The sequence below is a fragment of the Poecilia reticulata genome, chromosome 7, assembly GCF_904066995.2.
Source record: "Poecilia reticulata chromosome 7, P_reticulata-male-v2, whole genome shotgun sequence".
NCBI lineage: Eukaryota > Metazoa > Chordata > Actinopteri > Cyprinodontiformes > Poeciliidae > Poecilia > Poecilia reticulata.
The window spans coordinates 26398864-26423537 of record NC_088836.1 but is presented as its reverse complement, the minus strand read 5'-3'; the positions used below and the strand labels follow the sequence as shown (position 1 = coordinate 26423537).

The 24674-nt window shown below is 36.7% G+C and overlaps 1 protein-coding gene and 1 long non-coding RNA gene across 3 annotated transcripts in view; one reads left to right on the top strand and one right to left on the bottom strand.

Annotated features, from left to right (window-relative positions):
* The window catches only part of LOC108166445 (uncharacterized), a 38990-nt gene extending 14321 nt beyond the window's left edge, over nucleotides 1-24669 (bottom strand). Inside the window, exons 1-3 of one of the 2 annotated variants that reach the window (XR_014088269.1) lie at nucleotides 24578-24669; nucleotides 22902-22940; nucleotides 21687-22773 (exon numbers count right to left, since the gene is read on the bottom strand). This is a non-coding gene — a long non-coding RNA (uncharacterized LOC108166445). Of the gene's footprint in view, nucleotides 1-21686; nucleotides 22774-22901; nucleotides 22941-24577 lie in introns of those variants that run through there. The other variant, XR_014088270.1, reaches the window with a different exon arrangement.
* Nucleotides 312-17854, top strand: opn7d (opsin 7, group member d). The gene is made up of 6 exons (XM_008414379.3): nucleotides 312-824; nucleotides 12575-12665; nucleotides 12761-12923; nucleotides 13947-14074; nucleotides 14168-14502; nucleotides 16215-17854. The coding sequence occupies exons 2-6, from the start codon at nucleotides 12575-12577 to the stop codon at nucleotides 16689-16691; spliced, it is 1194 nt and encodes a 397-aa protein (XP_008412601.1). The 5' UTR covers nucleotides 312-824; the 3' UTR covers nucleotides 16692-17854.
* Nucleotides 24670-24674: the final 5 nt, after the last annotated feature.

The window sequence follows — 24674 nt, the reverse complement described above, 5'->3', positions numbered from 1 at the left end:
ATATTAAGGAACAATTGACTTAAAACAAGCTCCTATATCTCCCTAAAAACTACTTCTAGGTTAGTTTTGTGTTATTTCAAATGCATTAAGATATTTGCATTAGAAACTAGACACAAATACTTGGTAAGATTTTGTGTTTTTGCAATGTGCATTCTTGTTGGTTGTGCAGGAGGCTCTATTTACGCTTTTCAAAGGTGTATGGTTGTATAATTGCGTGGTTTTTTTGCATTCGTTCAGTTTGGTTGCTAGCAGCAGCTTATTTGGACTGAAAGTGACAGGAAACCCTATAACAGCTCATTCTGAAAGGAGTTCAAAACAGACTAAAATTTTATTATAATGATTTTGTGCAATAAAATTTAATGAACATGTTTTTTATAGCACACAGACCTATCAAGGAAGCATAACAGGTCACCTTTAATGAGCAGAGTTTAAAGACAGATGAGCAAAGTGAGGGGAAAAAGCCGGAGAAGTGGTTGAGACGGGTTGGGGAGTGGTACTTTGAGTCATCAGCGATGCTCAGACGTTCAAAGTATTATGCTGATCCCTCTCCCTCGCTCTGCCTCCCTCCCTCTCTCACTCTGAGCTTCTCGTTGTACATCAGCTAGACTCGGGTGCGTGTCCAGGATGAGGAGCGCACACGCTGCGTGACGGAGCGAGCCCTCGTCCACCTGGCTGCTCACGTGCGTGTCGGCGTTCGGGAGGAGGATTCCTCCACTGAGTGTCAGCCTCGCACCGGTCCCCTGCTCCCTCCTCTCTTCTTCTTCTTCTTCTTCTTACCTGGCCTCCATGAGTTTAATTGAGGACAAGCCATTCCTCCCTGGAAGGTAAGCAGCAATGTCCGTTTCCAGAGCAGAACGGTGACTTTAGGCATCACGGATGTTGATATATTTCACCTTTTTTGAGTTTCCTCATGTGGTTTTAAGAGGAAATCAAAATTCACATAAAGATGATACAGCTGAAAACATGGATTGTGTGTAATTTTAGGGAATTTTCTGCGATTTGTGTCTGATTGGGATGAAAGAGTGTTTTCTGAAGGGCAGCTTGTTTCAGTAAAGTGGAGTCGGATTGTTCAGCCTGATGACTAAATGAAGTCAGAGACCTGACAGAAGACTGTGTGGGACCCCGCGCAGGATTAGTGATGAGGCGCTCTGATTGCACCACTCAGCTGCTGCTGTTTATCTTCCAGCCCGTGTGGAAACCATCACAGTGGTCAAGCGTTTTCGATGCAGCCGGGTTGACCTGATCCCAGGCGGCATGCATTGTTTGTTTGAATGTTTGCCTGTAAATAAGCTGCCTGTTGTCGTTGCACAAACATAACTGTGGGCTTCACTTCGGCTTGCCATCAGAAAATCAATATCTGTAGACAATGTTTGACTATTATGGGCAAGTGCGGCTTGAGAGCTTGAAACAACTTTATTTAACAAAGTTATTTATCCTCGACATTCAGGGATTCTTGTCAAAGCAAAGGCAGGAAGGAAACGTGAAACAGCAAATATGTAAGAACTCGCATAGATTTGTGTGATTTAATGTAGCAGAAAATCACTTAACAGATATTTGCTTCTGCTTCTAATCTAATGTGTTTAATACTGCTAAGTCATTTTCAGTGAAACTAATCAAGGACATGAATGTCATTTAAGGTTTTGGGTTTTAATACTTAATTTTATCTGTGTTTGGTCGATATGTGAATAATTATACAATATCAATGAATTTTAAAAGGGCTACAGATATGGTTGAAATGATTAATCTCGTCATCGAGATGAATTGATTAATCATCTCGATGAATGATTAATCATTCATCTCGATCAATTCATCGAGATGAATTGATTATTTAAATAATTGTCAATTAATTTAGTTCAGTCAACTGACAGATTAATAAAAGACCAGAAGCTGAAAGAACGACACACTCAGAGCAGCAATTAAGCCAGAACTTCAAGAAAAATATATATACAACCAAGAGACCACTTAAAATGATCGGTTTATCTGATTTTACTTTTTATAGGTACCGTATTTTTCGGACTATAAGCCGCTACTTTTTCCCACGTTTTGAACCATGCAGCTGGTAGTCCGGTGCGGCTTTTTTGTGGACTTTTCTTCAACCACCAGGGGGCGCTTTAGTAGGAAGTGAATCATTGAAAGTCAAAAATTGGAAATCAAAGAAGAAAGTGCTAATTTTCATCTTAGAACAAGCACATGCTAGCAGCAGGCATGACGGAGAAATTTCTTCAAACTCTTATCCCCTCATCATGGAAACAACACAAAGAAAAAGATGCCGCTTTTAAGTTGAAGGTTATCGATCTGGCAGTACAGGAAGGAAATGGAGCCGCTGCACGTAAACGAATCCATGGTTCAGCGTTGGAGACGCACGGCTGCGTCCTTAATAGCAGATTTGTTAAGGAAAACCGAGAGCAGCGGAGATACCAGCGGCTTATAAATGTACGTTTCCAGTTTGTTTTCTTTTTTACTTTGTGGGTATGGCTTTTAGTGAGGTGCGCTCTATAGTCCGTAAAATACGGTATATGTCTGAGTAAAATGAATATTGTTCTTATTCTATGAACTCCTGACAACATGTCTCTGAAATGTCAAGCAAAAATTTTGTATTTATTAGCAGAAAATGAGAAATGGTCAAAAAGCTTTCAGACCTCAAATAAAGCAAAGAAAACAACAATACTAATGTTTTAACTCAGGAAGAGCTCAGAAACCAATATTTGGAGGAATAACCAGGAGGTTTTCAGTCGGATTCACTGCAGTGGGCTCTTACTTTTAACCAGGGCTGCGTATTTATATAAAAAAGTTTTAAAGAAAACCTCTTTATCTGTGAATATTTTCTAATAGAATAGTTTTAACTTTAACTGGTTCAAATTATGTTAATAGAATCTGCCATTAAGCACCTTTTGCTAGTTAATTATTGATCAGTTAATGACAAAATGAACAGATTATCTGTACACCGTATGATATGCCAAGTAGAAAGTGCTCAGATTTTCACATGTTGATTTTAGATGTATTTTTTAAACTGCAGCTGCATTTTTGCTACAAATAATAAAGCATTTACTAAAGGAATGATGTGTTTTTGCATTTTATGTAATAAAGTTCTTTTCTTATTTAAAAATAAATCAATTATTCAAAAGATTAACTGATAGAATAATCAAATAATCATCAGAATAATTGATTAGTTGGCAGAAAAATTGATTAATCAGATTAATTGCCAGAATAATAAATTTAAATATCTTTTAATGTATTTCTAACACTGTATAAAAAGATTAAAGTGGTTTAATAAAAAATTCACAGAATGTGCCCATTTTTTTATCCCATTAATTGATTATCAGAATAATAGATAGACTAATTGATTATTAAAATAATCATAAAATGAAATTCAAGTTAAAAATGATCAAATGATATTGTTTCCATATGTAGCGATAAAAAAAAATCATTATTCTGTTGGATATTTGTCCATTTTTCTTGGTCTGACTGCTAGAGTTAATTTTAATTATTTGTTCTGCCGGTAAGAATTAGCTTCTTCTTCATTCCTCCCACTTTGTTCTGTCAGCTCTACAGCCCTCAGCATAATGCTACCACCACCATGCCTGGTAGCTGGTGAAGTGTTGTTGGCTTTCAGTGGAGTGAAATTGTCTTTGTTTGAGCTGACAGACAAATGGTTTTTAATATACATATATCTCAAATGTTTATGTATTTTATACAGTTTTTTGTATGGGGGAATATTGCTGCCATAAGTCGAGAGCACACATTTCCTGTCTGAAAGCAGGATTCCATGTTTTTTGTTCTCCTTCTTTTGCTTACATTTTCAGTTTGAAAGCAAACAAGTATTAAAAGTTTTAAGAACAAAAGACATGGTCAAAATAACAAAACCATGCGGCTGGTTTAGTTATTCCCAATGCTTTCAGACAGGAAATGTGTGCTCTCGACTTATGGCAGCAATATTCCCCCATATTCTGGCACAATTACTGCGCTGTGGTTAAATGGAAAATCTGCAGAAGACGGAATTATGTTTTAATCCAGTTAATCGATTAATCATCAGTATAACCAATAGAATAATTGATTAATCACCAGAATAACCAATTAATCGTCAGAATAATTGATATATTTAAAAAAAATCAATAGAATGATTGATTAATCAGAATAATTGTCAGAATAATTGATTAATCGTTAGATTAACTGATAGAATAATCAAAGAATCATCAGAATAATTGATTAATCGGCAGAGAACTTGATTAATCATCAGAATAATTGCCAGAATGAGTAATGTAATGAATAATCGATTGCTAAAATAATCGGTAGTGTTTGATATAAACTCTTGAGGAAACAAAGTTTTGAATTAAATCCATAAAACCCCAAACAACATAATGTTCACACCAATGAGGAGTGCATTTAAATATCTGACTTCCTGTAAGTTTTTCCCATCGTTTCATTAAAGAAAAATCTGAAACCTGCATTAATGAAGCTCATGTTAAAGGCAGCAGTGAAGAGGTAGCCGGTGCTACTAGTTCTGTTTTGTACCTGACAGAAATCAATGTCCAAACGTGAATCCAAGCCTGCTGGGAACTCATTTATAGTCTGATGAGATCATGTCAAGCTCTGCATCTTAAACACTTTAGGTGCGCGCTGCATCATGTGACCGCTCTCCTCAGACATTATATAATTTATGTCGCAGCACGGGTGCCGACGTTGGAAGGAGTCGCCTCTGATGGCCCTGTCATGCTGCTGAGGCTTTGTGTGAATATCATACAGTTCTGGCATTTGCTCGTCACTGACAGTCCCTCTCAGTCGAAGAGGCAGGCAGGGTGAATACAGTCAGCTTTAATCTCTCATAGGTCTCCACGGGCTCTGGGGGACATGCCACAAAGAAACCATACATGTTTCTGCAACAATTTCCTGCTGCATCGTTTTATATGAATTATAAGCCTACTAGATTATCGCATACAATGAATTCTAGATTGGGGCCAGTATTTATTGGTCAGCTGCTTTATTGAATGTGATTGTCAAAAACAGCAGACAATTAGCAGCTAGTTTGAGATGAAAATTATTTTAGATTTACTGCTTTGGGATCTGTGATGAATTGTGAAAAGTAACACAGAAAGCATAAAAATGTTAGAGCTCTGATGAAAACACTGTTGGCGCCCCAGGGGGCCAGGAAGCCCAATTAAACCAAGCGTAAAAGATGCAGTGTGACACAAAACATCCCAAAACACAAACACAAGATATGTCAAAGGCGCAAACTCTGAGGGCTGGCTGTGAACATACTGTACCATGACCACGATTATGTAATCACTGCTGTTATTTAAGCAATTACAGTCACTGATATTGTTGCTGACGCCACTTTAAGGACATAAAGGTCAAAGAATACGACGGTAGAAATTAAATTTAAAGGAGACCTATTGTACAAAAATCATATTTTGGTAAGTTTTTGTACTTCCATTTGGGTCTAAACTGCTTCTAAAAACAACCAAAGCACTAAAATAAAAAACCCACCCAGATGTTTTTTAAGTTCATGTTTTTTGGTGTTTGGAAAATGAGCGGCTTCAAAAACCTTACGAATGTTAACGATTCGTTCTAGTTGTACTCAACTTCTTAGTTGGGAAAATTAATTAAAACGCCTGGAGGAGTCAGATTTTCCACTGGGAAACTGGGAGCAACTCCAACTACCCCCAGTTACAATCTGTAATGTAACTTTGCTTTTCAATATGGCCGCTCTTCGCCTCAACAGCAGCAAAATGTGGTGGAGACATGTTACAAGACATGCACGTAAAAGTGTGACTAAAATCAATGATACCTGTAACGCCTTCAACTCTAAGCTAAAAACAAATAAAAAGTGATGTTTGCTTATGGGAACCAAAGTTTAAACAGTACTTGTTCTGTTGGCAGATTATTTCCAAATAACATTGGAAAAATGTCTTGTTATAAATAAAATAATCTGCCAGTGGAACTAGCACTTTTTCATCAGTTATAAGAAAATATTGACTTAAGTTCCTACATCTTGCTGAAAAGTTACATACAAGTTAGTTTAATCTTATTTCAAGCATACTAAGATGTTTGTACTAGAAACTAGATCAAAAATACTTTGTAAGATTTTGTGTTTTGTAGTGCAGCATCAAGTTTTACTGCTCTATGCGCCGTACAATGGCTGCTGGAAAAAACAAGTGTTTTGTTATTGACTTTCCTTCTAGAAACCACTTACTGGATTTTGTTCCAGTAAGTGGAACAAAATCCACTTACTAATGCTTTTCAATGATGTACAGTTGTATAACTGCACATCTTTTTGCAGAAAATTGAGATGTTGAGTTTGGGGACGTGGCCAGCAGCAGCTTATTTGGATTTAAAGAGACAAGACACCTTAAAACAGCTCAAAGTAGGCAGAACAGAGCAGACTAAACTCTCATTATCTAGGCATGATTCTGTGCAAAAAAATGTGAAGATCATGTTTTGTATCCTGTTCAAGAAACTATAACAGGTCACCTGTAACCCTGACGCAGGTTTCCCTGCAGATGGCCGCTTACTGCCGCGCTCCCCGACTGTCAGCCCTATAAATGGCCGCTCATTTCAGACATTAACGGCTATGAGTGACAGTCCCATTTTCAGTACCATCATAAATGTCACAGTATTAACCACAGGAGACTTGTTGCAAACTCACGCAGAGCAGATTACTCATCATCCTGACAACAGCAATAAATTGCAACGGTTTAAGACGTTTACCTCTGCGTTTTCCATGTTTCAGGAGCGACGCAGATGCCAATCGGGAATAAAATGACAGGTTCTTATGCGCGTCCAGCAGCCACTGCATGGTTTATGTTTGGTGTCCCCATCTGGAGGTCAGCGCTCTTCTATCACTGAAGGAATCTAATTAACTGGACATCATAGCTGCTCTGTCATGAAATGTGCCTCTGCAGACCGTCGGTGAAGTTCAGCTGCTCTTCCTCATTTTCAAACAAACTGACGAGTTTTAGCTTCATTTTGTTCCTCAAATCTCAAACATACTAAATCTGTCTTAAAATCAGATCATTTCAAAGATTAAATACTGAGTAAATACAGGAAGTGGTTTTCAAATGGTGATTTAATTGATGAGGAGAAAAAGGCCAGATGTGAAGAAGTAATTAGTCCGTCTTCTTAAATCGTGAATTAAATGTGATTAGAAGAAATAAATCCTTTGCTTTGAAGCTGATTGACAAAATAACGAGAAACTCATCAAACTCTGATCTGAAGAAACTCAGGATATGAGCAAATGTTTTTGATGATCGCAAACGCCGAAGCAGAAATTAAATTTTTCACATTAATTTAGACAAACTTTTCATTCAAAATAAAAAGTTGCTTTTGTATTTAGTTATTTATTTTTGTCAAAATAGGAAATATCTGTAAATGGGAAAATACCTTTTTAATTTATCTTACAAAAAAACTGTCTAAAGAATAAACTCCATCACAAAGAAGCAGTGAGATTTCTGTATTTCTGCCGAGAAAATGATTTATTTATAATTAACTCATATAAAATAAATACAATTAATCAAAAATATGAACATTGGAAAAGCATATAAACATGACCTGGAAATGATTAACATTATAATTTAGAATTTAATTTATTATTACTGTTACTTTTATTAACAATTTAATTAAATAAAAACCTACAAAAACAAACAAAATGAGATGAAAACAGATAAAAATATTATGTGTTGATTCAGTACATCAATAAAAAATAATTAAAAATCTAAATCTTATTAAAATAAATTTGTTTTGACAGGAAAAAAGGAAATTGTTCAGGAACTTCACAAAAAGTCTCGCAGAACATAAAATATCAACAAAACGAGGCTGAAGATTTAATTTGAGCAGATTTAGAGAAAATAATCCAGAAACTCTGAAGAAAACCTTAAAGTCACTGTCAGGTTAAAACATCTGATGGAAAATAATCACCAAAAACATTTAATTCAACATAATAAAAACACTAATTTTTAACAAAGAAATGAAAAAAACTCAGTTTGTTGTTCTGATTGTTAGAGTAAATCCACGGGCAGGAACAGGTTTATGGAGAATCTATTTATAATAAGAATAAAAAACTAAAATGTCACATTTACATAAATATTAAGACTCAGAACAATTACTGTCAAAACGACGAAAAGAAGAACTGCCATGTTTCAGTCAGGAGGGAGAGTGAGAGGGAGGGAGGGATAGAAGGAGGGGGAGGGAGGGAAGGAGGGAGGGAAGGAGGTACTGATGATAAAGGAAACGAAGGAAGGAGCTAATGATAAAAAAGGAAAGGAAGGAAGGAACTGACGATAAAAAAGGAAAGGAAGGAAGGAACTGACGATAAAAAAGGAAAGGAAGGACAGAAGGAAGGAAGGAACTAATGATAAAAAAGGAAAGAAGGAAGGGAGAGATAGTTTATATAATTGATGATGTTCTCCACTATAAATACATGTTTTCTCCTACTGATTGTTTGCTTTCTTGTTTTTAAAAACCTGTTTGAAATAAATAAATGATATGAATGTTTAGTAGAAACGATCAGGATTCCTCTAACACCAAGTTAATTTACTAACTCTCTGAAATCTGTGTGCGATGCTAAGCTCTTCGCTGAGGCTGAACAGTCTTTCTTTGATCATTTTAAAATGTTGGATCAACATTTCCTGTTGGAAATATTTGAGAATCCACCGACTTTTCAGCAGAGATCTGAACAGGACAGATTAATTACTGCAGCTGTTTTGTTTTCAGTCCCACATGCACCTGCTGCGGGCTGCACAGTGGCACAGTTGGTAGAGCAGTTGCCTTGCAGCAAGAAGGTTCTGGGTTTGATTCCCGGCCCCGGTCTTTCTGCATGGAGTTTGCATGTTCTCCCTGTGCATGCGTGGGTTTTCTCCGGGTACTCCGGTTTCCTCCCACAGTCCAAAAACATGACTGTCAGGTTAATTGGCCTCTCCAAATTGCCCCTAGGTGTGAGTGTGTGTGTGCATGGTTGTTTGTCCTGTGTGTCTCTGTGTTGCCCTGTGACTGACTGGCGACCTGTCTGGGGTGACCCCACCTCTCGCCCAGAACGTTAGCTGGAGATAGGCACCAGCAACCCTCCCGACCCCACTGAGGGACAAGGGTGTAAAGAAAATGGATGGATGGATGCACCTGCTGCAGCGCTGAAAGGCGCAGGTCTTGTAATTCTTCCCATCTGTCAATCCTGTCCAGTGCATCTGGATTTAAAACAAAAACGGCTTTTCATCTTTTGCAAGGGATTATTTCTTTTTGTTATTATTCAAAGAAAATCTTTTTTCATTTGTTCCTGTGTGGGCTTGAAATATTGAGTTACAAACAGCAGGAGAGCAGCACAGAAAAGGTTGAAGAGTTAAGTCAAACTGTTACCACTGATGTAGTTTTAAACGCTGTCGGTTTTAGTAATTCATGGTTTTTAGCAACATTCACAGAAAAGATTCCCAATTTCAAGACGTGTGACGATGCCTAAAACTCACAAAACAGGAATAATGCAGGACTATACAATTATTCTGGCATTTGTTAGTCTTACCATAAGTTTCAAGCATTTAGTGTCCTGAGGTGAGTCTATAAAGCTAAATTGGGGCCTTAAAAATGCACAATATATACAACTGTACATCTTTGAAAATGATTAGTAGAGCCTTCTGCACAATAAACAAGAAGGCAGCAAGTGGTTTCTGGATGGTAAGTCAACAACAAAACTCTTCCCTTTTCCAGCTGCCATTGTACAGCGCATACTGGTAAAACCAGCTGACCTGGGTTGCTATACTGCAAAAACACAAAGTCTTACCAAGTATTTTTGGTCTAGTTTCTAGTACAAACAGTGCAGTACACTTGGAATAAGAAAACTAACTTATATGCAACTTTTCAGCAAGATATAGGAGCTTGTTTTAAGTTAACAATTCCTTAATATTGATGAAAAAGCACCAGGTGCATTGGTAGATTATTTTATTAATAACATTCTTCCTATGTCAAAAGTTAAATAATCTACCAATGGAACATGAACTTTTTCATAGATATTAATAAAATACTGATCTAAAACAAGCTTACACATCTTGCTGAAAGTTATTTATAAGTTAGTTTTGTGTTATTTCAAATGTAATAAGATATTCGCACCACAAACCAGACCAAAATACTTGGTAGGACTTTGTGTTTTTGCAGTGTGCTTCAATTATGCAAGATCTGCAGTACAACATTTACCATTTTCCACATGTGATTAATGTTTTGTGATGTAGCTTAACTAAGCCCATAGACATCCAACCCATCGGCCATTTTATCGATCTTTCTGCCTCCTTCAGCGCCTGAACAACTTGCAGTTCTTACATATTGTTTGTATCTTTTCTGCCGCCTTTTATAATCTCAACTGGAAACTCAAAATGCTACCAAACAAACGACTTAAGCTAACCTCAAGTGTACGAAGCACAAAACAGATCCCACATCACCTCTGTGTGTGTAACAGAAGCCAGAATTTTTAAAAGTATGTACACGTTTTCATGGCATTTAGGTGAGAAAGTTGCAGATCCTCATCAGTGTCACCAGCAGCAGTTTGTTGATATGAAACGTAAAAGTGTTTGTTATGATGCCAAGAAGAATAAAAGACGTCAGCAACAACATCAGAGACGTAATTTGTTGTTGCACCTCAATCTGGTCAAACTATCTAAAGTGCTTCATTCTTAGGTGAGGATCACAGCTAAGAGGAAAAAAATCCAAGAACAAAATCCAAAACTCCGTTAACATGTTAAAGTTAAGAATAAGACAAAAAAAATGTAGCAATTTAACAACTTCTGAAGGGTTTTGAATGAACATAAAGGTTTCAGGCTGTCCTCATTTATTAAACCACTTTACTGCAGCAAGGTGACGTTTCGAACGTTGGCTCCTCATCAGACAGAAAGAGGTCTGACGAAGAGCCAAGTGTTCGAAGCGTCACCTTGCAATGTCATCAGCAGTGAAGTCATCGTGGAGTTCTGAGCCAATTTGTTCACTCAGGATATGCTTTATTTCATCCTTCATGTGTTGATCTGCATGTTTCTCTGTACATTTAGGTTTGAAAATGTTGCCATTGTTAAAGTTTCTTCATACAAATAACATGGCAGCACAACTTGGGTTTGCAATGATGAGGTTCTGGTACAATGTTATTTGGATAAATGAAACCAAGGTTGAGGGTTTTGAGAATCACCTGCAGAACCAACAAAGCAGCAGAGAAAGTAGATGCTACATGTTTGATATTGACCCAATGACAAATAAATACAAGGCCAGTTTCGCCGAAACACTGCAAAAACATAAAACCTTACCAAGTATTTTTGGTTTAGTTTCTATGGCAATGTCTAGTAGTAGACATCGACTAACACAAAATTAATAAGTAGCATTTCAGCAAGATATTGGAGCTTATTTTAGGTAAATAATGATTTAATGATGGCAAAAACATGCTAGCTCCACTGGCAGATTATTTCTCGTATAGCAAGACATTTTTCCATGTGAAATATAATGCTAGTGGAAATAGCACTTATTTAACAATATTAAGTAGTTATTTACTTAAAACAAACTCCTATATCTTGCAAAACAGTTACTTGTAAGTCTTAATTCAAATGCATTAAGATATTTTCACTAGAAATTAGATCAAAAATACTTGGCAAGACTTTGGTTTTGCATCAATACAGAAATCTATAAAGTTTTTCATTATTTAAGTTTGATATCTCATCAGACTTCCAACATTTAAGTGTTTGTATAGTTTTCCATTAAGCTGACTTTTTAAAACCAAAGACAGAATTTGTCTACAGAATAACATAATTAACAGAAATATGGAAATATGGAGTGCATTTTTTCTAAACAAAGTGCAAAAAAATCTATCACTTGAGAGCAAATCAAGAGAAAATTGTTTCTGGTTTAGAGTTGAGAAACTACAAAGCAAAAATAGATAAATTTCAAGTTTGGATCTTAACCTTAGGTATGTATATTATCAGGCCAGCATCGATCCAATACTATTTTTAGTTTTACTGAATCATTGAGTGTGATTAGTTTTTAATGACATCGTGAAATCTCTTGTATTTTCAAACCTTTGAAGTTGAATTTAAAACATTTCACAACCGGATAAACAGTTGAAACCAGATATTTACAGATGCAAAGTATTTTTTTCTCACTGTCTGATGTTAAGTCTGATCAAACTTCTCTTGTTTTAGGTCGGAGAGAATTACCAAAATTATTTCTGTTTGCTAAATGTTGGAAAACTTGGCAAGAATTTTGTCTTTTTTTAAGAGATTTTGTAAAATAAATTCAAATTTTTTTGACATTTAGCAAATAAACAACTTTGGTAATTCTGACTGACCAAAACAAGAGACATCTGGTCTGATTTAGCTTCAGAGGGGAAAAAAAATATATACGCGTCTTCTTATTTGCTGTATGTAAACTTCTGGTTTCAAATGAAACAATTTCAACCACAGCTTAAAATAGATGGGGGGGTTTTATTATTATGACCGTATTTGTTTTCCACTGCTTACAGTCAACCCTTCAACATCAATCTACTTTAGAGTTCCAGTAAATAAATTCTCCAGTCATTTAAAGCATTATTTGTGATTATCTAATTTGTGTGGTTGTGTAAACGTTTTAGATGGGAAATGCTTCAGACGCAGCCTCTTTGTTTGCCTCGAGCATCTCGAAGGAGCACGACATCCTCATGGGCTCCGTCTACAGCTTGTTTTGTGAGTAAACAATAATCCGATGTTTGCCACGCTGATATTTTTCCTGACATTTAGTCTTTTCGCCATCCTGCTGTTACTTTCTTTTTTCCCCAAAGGTATCCTGTCCCTCATAGGCAACTGCCTTCTGCTGCTTGTTGCTTTTCACAAGCGATCAACTTTGAAACCAGCAGAGTTCTTCATCATCAACCTCTCCATCAGCGACCTTGGGATGACGCTGTCTCTCTTTCCACTGGCGATACCGTCGGCCTTTTCGCACAGGTATCTCTTTGTCTTTTTCAGTAAAGAACAAGTTGATTTTAATTAAAAAAGGGTGAATGCAGCCAATTCAGATTCCCACTTTTAATTAAAAAATAAATAAATCAGAAAACCAGATGCAAGTTATCAATTAGTGAACTAACGATTAATAAACAGCCATTGAGTTTTTTCTTGTGAGGACTGTCGTTCCATAACACAAAGGGAAAACTTTTTCATAATATGCTGAATAATTAAAAAATAAATTTGCTTTGTTTTGTGTCAGTTGTATTAAATACTGACTGAATAAACAGAAAAAAATAGATTTTCTCACATTAATAGGCATGTTTAAGACATAACAAAACAGGAACCTCTAAGGTTGATAAATAAAAAAAAGAAAAGATGAAAAAGTAAGTGTGACACTTAATTCCCAATGAACAGAGACATATTCATACAGAAGTACTCTGGTTGCTCTTAAATAAATGTTAAAACTTCTCTCCCTGAAGTGAATTAACTCACTCACAGCCCTCAAAACCAACCGTGCTTATTGGCACAACGTTGTCCCATCATGTTATTTTTCTCTGTTATTTCCTCCGCTTTCCTGTTATCACTTCTTCGCCTTCGTAGCTCATCAGAAATTTTGGAATAAGTAGTTGTCGCTGTTTTGTCGTGTAGCTCGGCTTAATTACCGCTGTTGAGATTAAACTAAACTTAAGAAGCTTGTTGCGTGTTTATATTTCAAAACAGAACCGCATAAAGTGCATTTTGCATCCCACACCGGACTCCGTTTGGACCGTTTCTCTTTCCTGTTCTGTTATGGCGCCGCCGCCATCTTTGTTCATGTCAACCGCCTAAGTATGCCCGGCGGCGCCCTCTGGTGGATGGCGGCCAAACTGCAAGACTAAAAGATCTAAGCGGGCTTTATTTGTTTATCGATTGGAACTAATTTTAATCTAAGAAGCCATATTAATCCCCAGTAGAGATCCATCATGAGATTGGAATTGATTTTTAGCAGCAGACATATCTCCATCTTGTTTCTTATGTGTGCAGGTGGCTTTTTGGAGAAATTACCTGCCAGCTTTATGCCATGTGTGGAGTGTTGTTTGGTCTCTGCAGCCTGACAAACCTCACTGCCCTCTCCTTGGTGTGTTGCCTTAAAGTCTGCTTCCCTACTTATGGTGAGGACATAATAATGCAACAAGCACTTTTTTTAAACTCTGTAGACTTTCGTCTCTAATCTAGTAACGTCTGTTTTATATTTCCCCTCACAGGGAACAAGTTCTCGCCCTCACACGCCCGTCTCCTGGTGGCTGGAGTGTGGTGCTACGCATCTGTGTTTGCCGTGGGGCCCCTGGCACAGTGGGGGCGTTACAGCGCTGAGCCGTACGGCACGGCCTGCTGCATCGACTGGCACGCACCCAACCAGGAGCTTTTAGCTTTGACATACATAGTCTGCCTTTTCGTCTTTTGCTATGCACTGCCCTGCACAATCATCTTCCTCTCCTACAGTTTCATTCTGCTGACCGTGCGGGGATCGCGTCAGGCGGTTCAGCAGCATGTGTCACCCCAGACCAAGACCACCAATGCACACACTCTCATTGTGAAGGTCAGAGGATGTGGCTGTCACTGAAGCAGAGGAAACACAGAGTTCATGGTTTTGCAGTTGACAGGACTTAAAGGGGACCTATTATGGTTAGGATAGGTCAAAACATGTTTATTAATTTTATTTGATAATTAGATTTTATTCTGCTCAGTTCTGCCCATTTTGAGTTGCTTTAGGGTGTCTTGTCACTTTAAATCCAAATAAGCTGCTGCTGGCCACGGCCCCAAACTCAACGTTTACACTCGCACATAAAAATGACTGGAAACAGATGTGACCGTAACATCTCTGACCCTGAATTAGACCCAAAAGCAGAAGAAGTACAGCCTCCTGCACAACCAACAAACATGCAGCAACCGTTTACTGAATGGTAAGGATGTTTTCACACCTGATAGTCTGGTAACTCAGTTGTATTTGGGACCAAATTTGCTTCAATTTTCAACTCCAGCGATTTGCTTTCACTGCCCTGAGTCAAATGATCCAAACTAATTGAAAACCCTATTCAACTCCTTGCCTATGGAGGCGCTGTACCAAGAGCTACAGAAGGAAATGACACAAAACTTAAGAAGACAAAGAGCACAACTTCCTTCTCCACAAAATGTAAACAAAAATGTGGCAGTATAAGTTTTTAGCAGTTGTTGGATTTTTCTTTTGTCTTTGGTAAAAGACCAGAAGCCATTTCTCCTGCTAGCACTAGACTCTTGCCTTTGTTTTGTTGGTATTTTCCCAGAATGCCATGTGCTATAGTTCACGTCCTGCTTTCGGACCGTGAGAGTTCATTTCAACTGGACTAGAGTTCTCAGTTTGGTCTGCGTCAAAGTTCGATTGGACATTCACACCTCCATAAACGAACCAGACTTTATAGACAAACAAACTGGAGTTCGACTAAGGCAGACCAAACAGGGTTGGTGTGAACACACAGTCAACAACAAAACACCCGTCTATTCCAGCAGCCATTACGCAGCGCTTACAGCGTTAAAACCTGCTGACCAACCTTGCTGGAACCTTTTGGGTTAGTTTCTAGGTGACAGGTTAGGTTTTTTCAGAACACTGGCTGTTTTTAGAAGCAGCTGAGACTGAAATGAAAGTATAAAAACATGCAAAATGTAAATTTTGCATAATGGGTCCCCTTTAAGGATGTATTAGATTTTACTTGCTTGTTTTTGTCATGTCTTTTACATCTGTAGCATTAAAAATTATAGAAAAGAGACAAGGGAATCAATATTTGCTTTTGTTAAAAGTGTTGTGAAACCAACCACAGACTATAATGGATTTAAACCGGATTTTGTGTGATACACCAACACAAAATAGAGCATTACTATGAAGTGGTAGATTATATAGATGGATAAATGGTTTTCTATATGTTCTGTGCATTTGCACTTACATTTGCTAAATGCAATGCAAACAACTAGCATCTAAAGTTACTAAATATTTTAGCCACAGGAATGCCCTGAAACAAAATGTTTGCTTAGGTTTTTGGATTTCTGTATTTTTAAGGATTTTAGGTCAGTCATAAGCTAAATTATGTTGTTAAAGCTAAAACAAATCAGAAAAGAAAGACTTTTGTTACTGCTTTGTGATGTATTATGACATAAAATACCCAAAACACTGAAGTTTGTGATTGTAATGAGACAAAATGTAAAAAAGCTAAATAGTTTTCCAATATAGTAGGTCATTATCTGCCTGTTTTTCTGCTTGTATTGCTGCGTTCTCCACAGCTGTCCATAGCAGTGTGCATTGGTTTTCTGGGAGCCTGGACCCCTTATGCTGCCGTGGCGATGTGGGCTGCTTTCGGAGACGCCACAGTCGTCCCTCCAGTTGCGTTCGCCCTGGCCGCAGTGTTTGCCAAGTCTTCCACCATCTACAACCCAATGGTCTACCTGCTGTGCAAGCCCAATTTCCGCGAGTGTTTATGTAGAGACACGTCTACACTGCGACAGATGATCTACAGAGGTAGTCCACAGCCGCAGGAGCGATTCAGCTTCACTCCACAGCGCAACAAGGACACGAGTGCCTCCACAAGGTTCTCAAATGGTCAGCAAGATAGCTACGGGGCATGTCTGAACTGTACCGAGGATGCAGCGCTGTGTCATGTGAGCGCTCCGCAGAAGACTGCCTGCGTCCTGACGGGATCCACCTACACCGAGGTGACAGTTAGTCAGCTCTCAGCCAAACCAGGAACAGATTTCATCTAACAGAGCGCTTTCTGGTTCCATGAAGCAGACAGCTCTGGACACATGCTTCAAACACTAGAAAAGACCTGATGTAACCCATTTCCTACTCAGTCTAAACACCATGGCAACTCCACAGAACTGCATGAGCCGCTGTGGAATCCTGAAGGACTGAAATGACAAATCTGCACTGGTCTGAGTCAGTCTGAATAGATTTACCACTGACATTTATGTTTGTCTCAAGGTTTGCTTCACCTTAAGGTTGCTGGCGGTTTTATTTTATCCAACAGACATTTATCAGGACTCAAATTCGGTAAAAACTAAGACAGTGGTGCTGCTGCTGGATCAGGGACTCTTTGTTTCTCATGTGAAAGAGGAAACACAGAGACACGGGAGATCACACGATAAGAAAGAAAGTAAATGTGCAGCTGTAACGTGTTTCTGAACTTAAAATCACAACTCCCTGTTGACTTGAACACCTCTGTGTGAATATGTTGTTAGTGTTGTTATCATTACAACTAGTATTCATTAAAAAAGAAACTTCTTAGAAACAAATACACTGCAAAAACACTAAATCTTACCAAGTACTTTAGGTCTAGTAAATATCTTAGTACACTTGAGCTGAGACAAAATTTACTTACAAGTAACTTTTCAGCAAAATATAGGTGCTTGATGAAATAATCCTGTCAGATTATCTCACTTATAATATGGGAAAAATGTATTGTTATAAGTGAATAATCTGTCAGTGGAACTAGCACTTTTTCATCAATATTATATAACTATCAACTTTAAACCAGCTGCTATATCTTGCTGAAATGTTTGTAAGAGTTTGTGATTTTGCAGTGTACACAAGAATCATCATTGCACCATTTTCTATTTTTCGTCAAGGTCTGACCAGACGATTCAGATTTTGAGCAATTTCTTTGTGTTTTTATTTATTTATTTTAATGTTGCCATTTTTTTGCCAGTTTCAAGCATCCAGTATCCTGATGCGAGTTAAAACCGAAAGTAGTCGTACCCTTGATTTATTTACATTTACACTTGAATCTGATTTTTAAAAAATCTGTGGATTGAGTTAAAGATTAGCATTATGGCAAAGAGGGTTTCCAATCTCTGACTTGGATCTCATTACTGAAGAGAAACTGTCAAAATATCTGTGGAAACACATAAAAGGATGTGATTGTTGTAATGCCAATAATTTCCACTGATTATTCAGGAGTGTATGAATAAATTGGCATGCCATTTGTTAATAAAAAACTGATAAATTAATTGATTTTGAAACTTAACCTATCTTTATATGGTCTTTAGCAAGATGCCCGTTTCACTTTCAAAAACAAGTGTCTTGCTTGAACAGAAAGAAAAGTCAAATCTGCCCAGGGTATGAAAAACTTTAGGCTGAGTTGTACATGGCGTGTGGAAGTTGCAGCTCTGATAGAGTTAAAATGTTCAATTAGATCAAATAATCTGTGGCAGCTTCAGTTAGTTAATGATCAAACTATGTCAACGACGATGGTGCAGTGGCGTTACGTTCCTGTGGCATTTAAACCAAAGATAGAAACAGAGTAGTGTGATGGGAGAATAAGGACCTGAACACATAAAAGAGAATCAAATGTAGTGAGTGAATCTGTCAGTAAGTGAGTGTTTTAGTTCTGATGCAGTTAAATACATAAAACAAGCATTTTAATCTTTCAACATCTGCGTTTCCACTGACCATAGAACTGTGCAAATTGGAATTACAAAATAAATTTGCTTAATATAAAGAACTCCCACTTTAGGAGGATGAAATCATTTTTTGTGTATTTTGCACAAAACTCCAGCGGAAAAACTTTTTTTGCATCACGTGTTGGAAAGCTACTGATGGAAAAGACAAAGATGACGACAGGAAGTGGTAGAAGGATGATGGCGAATTGTGTTTTTAATGACTTATCACCTGAACAAACTTATTCACGCATGATTTTAATTGCATTTCTTTTTCAATGGAAACACACCAATTGTGAAATTCGACATCTGGAATATCAACAGAGTTTTGTGCATATTTGTAATGGAAACGCAGCTAATAACTGATCCGACCCATTTAGAGGAAATCTGATCATTCCGATCTTTGGTTAATGTGTGTTTTCTCTACTTTCAGGCTCACTGCGTTCAAACTATGTGAATAAAAAAGTAGATTTGTGTTAGATTTTACACACAACTAGAACATGATAACCAGACATAATTTAGACTTTTATGTCATTGCAAAAAGAAGGAAATACTTTTGTTTTGTTTTTTTTAAATCTGGATTTCCAAAGTAGTTTACAAGCTGACAAAGACAGATTTACTTTAATAATTGCTTAAATGTTTTTATTTAATCCTTGCACATCAGGGCCACTTATCATGTAAAGCAGATTCCACTGCAGCTCCTTTTATTGTCGTCCTGCTCATCTTTCCTGGCAATTAATGTGAATAAAAGCCTTATACTGAAATAAACGAGAAAATGATCATATCTGCGTCCTGCATGCTGCTCCCAAAATCTGCTTTCCTAGAAATTAGAAACACACTTAAATCAATTTTCTTTCTTTTTTCACTGCTGTCTGGCTTCCTGTGTATGTAAACATGAGCATAAGTAATGCTATTATTGACTAATAAAAAAAAAAGAATCTTGTAAGACATAACAAACTTCCGGATTGGTGTTCTCTTATTTCTCCTAAATTAAGGAAAGTCTTTCATTAGGATGGATTCAAAATAAACACATTTTCTTCTAAATGTAGTATTTCTAAATCAATACTTGATTTAGAAATACTATAGAAAATATATAGAAAAAGCATTAATATTTCTCAGGTTCTCGGTTCTTTTGTGAAAGTAAATCAATATTTGAAACCTCTGTGACTTCATGTTGCTTAGGAAGCTGTTCATTATCTGGAGAGTCCAGCGTCTTCAAGTTCATTCAGCAATCTACTTTTTCTTCAAAGGAGAGAGTCAACAAAACAGGAGGCAGCTATTTTATCCATCCATCCATCCATTTTCTAACACCCTTGTCCCTTAGTGGGGTCGGGAGGGTTGCTGGTGCCTATCTCCAGCTAACGTTCCAGGCGAGAGGCAGGGTACATCCAGGACAGGGCGCCAGTCTATCGCAGGGCAACACAGCGACACACAACCATGCACACACACTCTCACACCCAGGGACAATGTGGAGAGGCCAATTAACATGACAGTCATGTCTTTGCACTGAGGGGGGAAACCAGAGTACCTGGAGAAAACCCACGCATGCACAGGGAGAACATAGAAACTCCATGCAGAAAGACTGGGGCCGGGAATCGAACCCAGAACCTTCTTGCTGCAAGGCAACAGCTCTACCAACTGCACCACTGTGCAGCCGCAGCTATTTTATTCTAAACAATATTAAAAAAGGGAGAGACATAAAGAGCCACCAGGAGGAGGATGAACTTTAGGAGAGAAGAGATTGACTTTGACTAATTTTTAATGTTAGAACCTGAAAATACAAATCTGCTTACATTTAATGAAATATCAACAAAAAGCATATTTATTTCAGTAATTCTGCTCAAAAAGTGAAATTATGTTTTATATAAAGATACACCGATCCACTTTGTGACATTTCTTTTGACCTTGTTTGGCCTCTTTGGTGAGGGGAACAGTTACTGTCTGCTGAACGACTATAAAGTCAGTAGTTTTCTCTTCTTTTTTGTTGAATTTAACACAATTTCTGCTTTAAAAGCCCTTTTTTATTGGCCTTACATAAAAAGATTAATTCTCGGAAAACTAACAACTGGGGTTTTATTGTCTGCAAAACGTAACAATCAATATGGAAAGAAATAGACACTTGAAGCATTTGATTATGTGAGCAAATAATCTGCATTATCTCACTTTTTCAACTGAATTACTTAAATAAATACTGTTCAGTATTCACTAATGTAACTTTAGACGTATTTTGCTGAGAGGTTTTTGAGACGTTTAAGCATAAATTTCATTTGAAACACTAATCCGGTTTATGATGGGAGGCACAGATATAAAAACCTTCATTTTAAAACAGTGGAAATGTTTTGTTTCATTGTTATCATGTTAGTTTGAAACAGGTTTTTAACAGAGCGAGCCAAAGCTACACTGGAAAGCCCGGTCCTATGAAGATAAGGTGAGCTGGTTTAAAAGAAATAAAACATGAGGCGGTCCATAAACGGATGCAGAATCTCACAAACATCAGCCATAAATATGAATTGCTGTTATTTATTTCCTGAAGCAGAATTTTCTTCTGCTGGCTTTGAGCAGGAATAAGATAAAAATGCAAACTCCACAGCAGGCAGCGAAAACAAACCGTCATAAAGGATAAACTTTGATATAAAGCTGCTTATTATGGAGGAAAAAATATGAATTTTAGATATAAAAAAAAATAATTTGAAGAAAAAGAACTGATGTGGCCACTGGAAAGTTATTTTCTTACCTAAATCTAAGGTAAGATTTACCTTAGATTTTCATTTCTGAATCTATTGCGTAATTCCTTTAAAATATTTTATTGGCAAAGAGTTTATCTAAATGTCATGGAATATAATTCATATTAAAGGTATTGCATATGTTGGTATCGATCCAATACCAACGATGTATCATCAAACTTCTAACATTCAGGTGTTTTTGTGGTTTTTCTTTTAAATTCAGAAACAACAGCCAACTAAATGTGTTTGTTGTTTTCCAAATAAACAAAGTGCAAAAAATACATAATCTGAGAAAAAAATCAAAGCAAAATATTTTTTCTGGCAAAGTTGAGAAACTAGAATACAAAACCAAAATAAACTGTCAAAAAGGAGTCTGAAACGAAAGTGTTAATCTTATCACGTTAGTATTGATCTGATACTGATATCAGTTTGGTATCGATATAATTAACATTTTTGGATCATCTGCCCAATTCTAATTTATATCCACTTCATTTATTTAAAGACGCTGCTTGCTTCCTCACCAAAACCGGGAAAATAGAAAACAAAACCTCCTTAAAACCGACTCCCTGTAGCTCAGAGACTTTAAAATACTTTTATTAGTTTATAATCACCAAACAGCTTAGCACCAAAATAAATAAGAGATCTGTTCTGGTACTGGTCCACTCTACATCCACAGAACCAGAACCAAAACCAAACATGGAGCATTCAGTTTTTATGCTCCTCTAACTGGAACCAACTTCCAGAAAACCTCAAAAATGCTGAAACACTGAGTTCCTTTAAACCAGGGCTCTGCGACCTTTAAAAGCCGTTCTTAGCCCCAGTGCAGCTAAATAAAACTCATTTGGAGCCACGAATGTTACATAATAAAAGCCATTTTTCAATTTTTAAAAAACAACTATTTTAGTTCCATTTTTCAGCTTTATATACAGAAAAACTTAATTTTAAAAAGAGACACCGATGCTAATACTGGCAAAAGAAAAAAGTGAATTGTTTTCAACCTAATGACAAAAAAATTAGATATAAAATTGTTAATATCTTTAATGTCATTCTGTTGTGGAAATTCAATTAAACTATTCAAAGAAAAAAAACTGTAAAATTGCTAAACGCTGCATTTGTTTTTAAATCTATACTTAATATTACTTTTTTTAAACATATAATTTTCAGCCGTTGTGGTAGGTCCAAAGAGCCGCAGGTTGCAGACCCCCGTTTTAAACCAAGGCTAAAAATCCAATTTATTTAGAGTTGCTTTCTATTAACTGGAACATCATAAACTGTTGTCTGCTTTTCATCTCTTTCCTTTGCTTTGCCACTACAATGTAAAGTTTTCCCATATTTCTCATTTAATCTCCCCTTTAATCATGTAAAGAGTGATGAATTTCACTGTCGCTGAAAATGTGCTCCTTAAAAATAAAATCTCATTTTCTGCGGTGAATCCTGACAGAGCTGGAGTTGGAGGCTCACTTCAGTCAGAATCAGTGATGAGTTTACATCCGTCCTTCCTCTTTAAAGTCTCATTCTCTCACATAAACTCGTTTCCCCTGAGTTTCCCTGAAGCGCTCTCTGGAAGTGAATCCACACCATGACTTGACGCACCAAGTGCTACTGTGCAGCTGCGCCACCCCAGGCATCAAGTGAACAGCAGAAATTCATTTTGCTGTGTTTAATTCTTAGCCCAGGATTGCTGCCTTGAAGGAAAACAGTAAATACTAAATGTGTGTGTATCTGTAAGAGTGAAAAAAGAAAAGAAAGGAAACAGAGCAGAAGAGGGGAAGGGAAAATAATGTGTTTTGTGTTCTGGGCTGTTTGACTTTACCTCTTCTCTGAGAAGTCCTTTTCTATTTCCCCCAGGTTTCTGCAATAATCACAATTGAAACAATTATTATGATGCACTGAATTGTCACTAAAAGTCATTAACAAGAAACAATTGAACAACCTAGAACAAATTTTAAAATACAAATATTTATTGCAGAGTGCTTTGTTTGCTTTTTACACTTAGTGTTAGAGTTAAAAGTAAAACAAAACAGTTTGATTTAGGCTACAACACGTTGTAATTTCACACTAATGTATGTATTTATTCCCTTTTTAACTAGGAAAAACAGCTGTTTCACATTTTATGAAAAGTATCACATAGAATCAAACATTAGGCCAGTTACAGAAGCCAAGGAAATTGATATTTCAGAGTCAACTAAAATTTACTTCAATTGCCCCAAAGTTATGAGAGGTCAATTTTAAATCCTGATGGAGAAAATTTAAAAGGCTTTATTTTTCTTTCTTTTTTTTTTACACAAGTTCAATTGTTTTACAGCTGTTCTGCGATTCCTGGAGTAAATCAATGCAACTGTACATATTATAGTTCAATGTTCAGCTGAAAACCTTCAGTGAGTTATTCTCCAGGATTATACGATTTCTAGAGGCAGCAGAAACAATTAAGAATCATAATAAATTAACTGTTGGTAAACATTAAGTTGAATATTTTTTGTTTTCTCTAAATCCTGAATAAAATTCTGATTAGTGCCTCCATTTATTTGGAGAACATGAGGTGACAAAACCAATTTAAAACTTCCTGTAAATATTATCTTGCAAACTCCACTAGAAACCCCCCCGCCCCACAAAATCTTACTGAATGGATAATGAATATTAAAATTTTTATCGACAATAAAGATGAAATAATTATTGTCGATAATAATTATCAACAATAATCATGTGTAACCAATCATCTATTACACATGATTATTAGTCATCTGTAACTAATAATTACAGCTGACAAGTTGATCAGATATATAGCAGTAAATTAATAATCTACTGCAAAGGAAACCTAGAGTCTTACCAGTTTGCACAAGAATCTGCTTAAAGTTTTTTTGGGTGGTTTTTGGAGCTAGGGCGCCCTCTAGTGAAAACAAACAGAAACGATCACACTTACAGCAAATGTGATATTTTTGCTTTGAGAAGACATCCACCAAACGTCTTGTTTTTCCATAAACTTGTTTTCTACAAACAGACTGGATTGGTCTACGTATTCAAGTTTTAAGGCTTCAATTTAGTGAAAGTTGACATTTTGTTAGTTTATTGGGCATGGAGATTACTTTTATGTATTGCAAAAATCTATCCATTTGAAAAGTTCGCCTAATTAATAAAAACATTTTCAAATTCTAACATTGTAATTGGGTAGCAATTGCCAAGGAACTCCCAAGATCTTAGCATATTGAGAAAAAGTTTTAGTGTCTACAAAGAAAATGATTAGCAAAAGCCAATACATTCAAATAAATTCTAGGCAGAAACTAGGATTTATATCTACTGTAAAGAAAAGCTAGAATCTTTCCTTCTTCTTCCAAAATGGACTTAACATGCATTTATTTTTTGTGAATGTAACCTTGTACTTTAAACTATATTACCAAAAATAAAAAGAGCTGCTAAGCTCTAATAGTTTAACAGGACCTATCAAATAATCTTTTTTCATAACGTTTCTTTCTGAAAAGAATAAATACTTACTGCTGCTTTGAAGATGTTTTGTATGTTTTGTAGACTACAGTGTTAACTCTTGCGACTCGGAAGTCCGCCATCTTTGTTCTGATCGGCATACAGGCAT

What these genes read in the sequence shown, in the direction of transcription:
- opn7d (XM_008414379.3), top strand. Translation starts at nt 12,575, where the DNA reads ATGGGAAATGCTTCAGACGCAGCCTCTTTGTTTGCCTCGAGCATCTCG. An exon ending in AGTCTGCTTCCCTACTTATG is followed by an intron (nt 14,075 to 14,167) that starts GTGAGGACATAA and finishes TTCCCCTCACAG; the next exon opens with GGAACAAGTTCTCGCCCTCA. An exon ending in CACACACTCTCATTGTGAAG is followed by an intron (nt 14,503 to 16,214) that starts GTCAGAGGATGT and finishes CGTTCTCCACAG; the next exon opens with CTGTCCATAGCAGTGTGCAT.